This window comes from Nannospalax galili, unplaced genomic scaffold (assembly GCF_000622305.1).
Source record: "Nannospalax galili isolate Female #2095 unplaced genomic scaffold, S.galili_v1.0 scaffold325, whole genome shotgun sequence".
In the NCBI taxonomy this organism is placed as follows: domain Eukaryota; kingdom Metazoa; phylum Chordata; class Mammalia; order Rodentia; family Spalacidae; genus Nannospalax; species Nannospalax galili.
This window is the reverse complement of record NW_008355159.1, coordinates 2,557,954-2,561,688: the sequence shown is the minus strand read 5'-3', so window position 1 is coordinate 2,561,688 and position 3,735 is coordinate 2,557,954. Positions and strand designations below refer to the sequence as shown.

At 41.7% G+C, this 3,735-nt stretch overlaps 1 protein-coding gene across 1 annotated transcript in view; it reads left to right on the top strand.

The window, feature by feature from the left end:
- Positions 1-2,911: 2,911 nt before the first annotated feature.
- Grpr (gastrin releasing peptide receptor) overlaps positions 2,912-3,735 on the top strand; it is a 36,373-nt gene continuing 35,549 nt past the window's right edge. Inside the window, exon 1 of the mRNA XM_008852220.1 lies at positions 2,912-3,686. Coding sequence (XP_008850442.1) covers positions 3,271-3,686 — 416 coding nt within the window. The 5' untranslated portion in view covers positions 2,912-3,270. The remainder of the gene's footprint in view (positions 3,687-3,735) is intronic.

Sequence of the window (3,735 nt, the reverse complement as noted above, 5' to 3'; positions counted from 1 at the left end):
CCTTCCCCCTCCCCTTCCCCTTCCCCGTCCCCTCCCCCTCCCTTTCCCTCTCCTTCTCCCTCTTCCTCTCCTCCTCCAGATGCACTGTCTCTGAAACAGGCACAGAGCAAGCAACCTTTTCTCTTTACTCTTCCATCTGTAAATTCAATTCACTCAGTAACTAATTCACCTTACCTGTGTATGTGCGTTGTTGCTTTACCAAGAATTTTAGCTCATTGAAGACACAGTACCATACATCTAACTCATGGGAAAAAAACATTGTCTCTCATCCCTTTGGTTCTATTGAATTCACTTATCCTCCTAAATTTAGTCAAATAATGTTCCTCTCTTATTGTTAAAGTCCCACAGAAGATCTAGTTTTGGGGAACAGTAGAAATCTGACTATTGATTGCACTAAAAGTACAAGTGACATCCTTACTTCAGACTCACAAGAAAAGATGTTGAGTTACATTCCAGTTCTATTAAGAAACTGGAGTCCCCAAGGACAGGGACTCTGTATTGTGTTTGTTTTATACCATTTTCATAAGTCACAAGCATCTTGTACTCATCACTAAACAAAATGTTAAGCAAACGTCTGAGGGTGTATAGTACTCTTCTGGAAGATGACACATAATTGTAGGGGTGGAAGGGGCCTTACAGCTAATTAGTTGAAATGACACCATAATTCCCTAGCTTTTTACAATATCCTTGATCCCAGAAAATAGCTGTCAAGCCTCAATATACCTTTACTCTTAAAACACCATTCGTACATTCTATAGTGCTATGGAACGAACAGTGCTAACAGCAGCTGTGAGTAATCAACATTTGTCCATATCCACTTAACTTCATGTGAAGAAATACTAAGAGTCCATTTTAAGAAGTGAGACTGACCCAGCACGTGGGGTTATCTAAAGAAATAAAGAGAAACAATACCCACAAGTCCTTTTTGTCAGCCACAACTTCTTAGCAACAACACAGGTTCCAACACAACTTCACCCAACCTGCCTTTAGCTGCATTTCATAGCATTTCTCCCTTGCCCCATCTCTTCCAATTTGAGCGACTTTTAGGGATTTGTATCTTTGCTCAATACCACCATCTTTCCTTTAAGTTTCTCTTTAGGCACATACTACTTGCTCTGTTCAAAAAGCTCTACCACACAAGTATCAAATCTTCAAAATCAAGTATCACATTTTCTGAAAGAAAGTGAGCAGAGTCTAAAGAGCTTCACATGTACATATCTTCATGTTATTTTTCTGGCCTTTTACATATGAAGTCCCTGGAAGCTGCAAATGTTAAGTAAATTCTTTCAAGTAAACACAGGGGTTACTGATTCACTGGTATGACTAGAACCCGTTGTCTCTTGTTCTGAGAACAATCACTCTTCTGAGCTGTTCCAAAGTAAATCTTCTCCGTTCAATGTCCAGATAATGATCATAGTAATAATAATAAGTAGCTAATATTAATAAAACACTTACTACATGATAAATACTATTCAGTCTTACCAGGGATTGTTTTATTGATCTTCATAAATTATCCCCACTCTACAGATAAGGCACCTAAACCCCAAGACACTAAGCAACTTGCCCAGGTAATAAATGACAGAGTCAGTCAGGCCTGAAGCCCAGGACTTGCGTCAGTAGGCTGTATGGTTAGCAACTAACTGACACCACTAGCCTCATGGTTATTGATTCCGTATTGGCAATGCTGAGCTTCACTGAGAAGCACTTCCACCTGCAAGCATCACTCTTCCTATGGCTGCCTGAAAGGAACCTTTTTTTTTTTTTATTATGGAAAGGGCACAGTAGACACCTGGGTATTAAGCACTGGAAGTGTCCATGACAACACACTTGGAAGCCTTCTTGGTGGGCCCTGACATGATAACAAGCACAAATTTCTTTATTCCTTAGTAACTGGCTTCCTGACATGTATCGGGAAGAACTGGCTTTACAGACGTCTGAAGGTACACCTTATAATGTATTCATTTGTGCTGGCTGAAGGTCAATTCTGATTCTAACACTATTTTTGTTAACAAAGTCTTTCCCAGTACTCTTTTGACCATAACTTATTTCTTTCACCAACACCCCCTCCCTGAAATTTCTTGGGAGAATCTGCAACTGTTTTATAGTTCTTTGTTTCCCACTCTGGGCTTCAGAGGAAATTTAAACGTGGCAAGCATTCAATACAAAATTACAAAAGCTGCATCAAAACACTAGTTAATATAATTATTAGATCCAAAGAGAAAAGCATTTTTTTCCCAGAAAGATTATTTGATTTTTTAACTTTAAGCATGCAGCTGACTCCTGATTAAGGAACACAAGGGATTGGGAAATCTTTAGGAAAGAGCACATGTGCATTGTGCCTCTGTTTTTCCTGAAGTCTGTTGCTGAAAGTTTAAGGTGTGAGCCTGGTGCTCACAGGGATTCTCAGTAGCAGTCCCTAGTACAATTGGGCTGATTGTGACAGCTCACACACAGACCCTAAAATGTCATTCTAATGTACTAGCAAAGATCAGAAATTGGGATATGAGTCACGTCTGAATTCATGGAAATAGTATCAGAAATCTTCCGAGTGCTTCCCAGTTGTTTGCACAGTGCTAACATCTATCAAATACCTACTATAGGTGCTACTCTCTTAAATGAAAAGACAAGGGTATCAGTTAAGCCACGTAGGAGCAGCGATCTGCTGGCCAATTCTTATTTGGAGAAAGCAGGTGGCTGGGCAGTGATTGAAGTGTCCAGCAGGGGGCTGGCATTCTCTGTCTATACGTGGTCCTGGCTCCTCTTCAGAGCCTCCGCTTAGGAGAGCTGCGGTTTGCTGGTGAAGCTGGTGACGCGCAAAACATACTGCCTATAGGATTGGAGGCTTTCTTAGTGCAGTTTTTTCTACCCACTTTAAACCTTCAGGTTCTACATATCAGGGAAGACAGGAAATGCTGTGTGAAAACAGCAATCCAAAAGTTCTTAGTAAACTGCAGCCAGGAAGACTCAGACTGGGATGGAGGTAGGAGGAGCCGATACAGAGTGAGATTAATCCTAAGCTTTGCTTTGGGCTGAGTTCTTGTTGCTTGTTAACTTAGTGCATTTAGAGATGTGTTGCACTGGTTGTGTGAAGGTACCAACACCAAAATACTGAGAGAGAGTTGGGAATACTAGAATGTGTATATAGTCGGAGTGTTTTTATTAAGGAAGATAAAGAGCCCAGCACAGATATCATCCTCATCATCACCTAACTGCAAGACCAAAAGTTAAACAAGAGCATCTTAAGGGCACTTTAAAAAGAGAAGTCTCGAGATGGATCCAAATAATTGTTCCCTTCTGAACTTGGAAATGGACCGTTTCTTGTACTGCAACGACGCCTTCAGTCACAGTGTGAATAGCCCCAAGAAAGACGACTGGTTCCGCCCGGGGATCCTCTATGTCATCCCTGCAATTTATGGAGTTATCATCATAATAGGCCTCATTGGCAACATCACCCTTATCAAGATCTTCTGTACAGTCAAGTCCATGAGAAACGTTCCAAACCTGTTCATCTCCAGCCTGGCATTGGGAGACCTGCTGCTCCTGGTAACATGTGCTCCGGTGGATGCCAGCAAGTACCTGGCTGACAGATGGCTATTTGGCAGGATCGGTTGCAAACTGATTCCCTTTATACAGCTTACCTCAGTTGGGGTGTCAGTCTTCACATTGACAGCACTGTCAGCAGACAGGTAAGTACTGGCTGGAAGTTCTATACCCTCTTGGGGGCGGGGGGGGTGG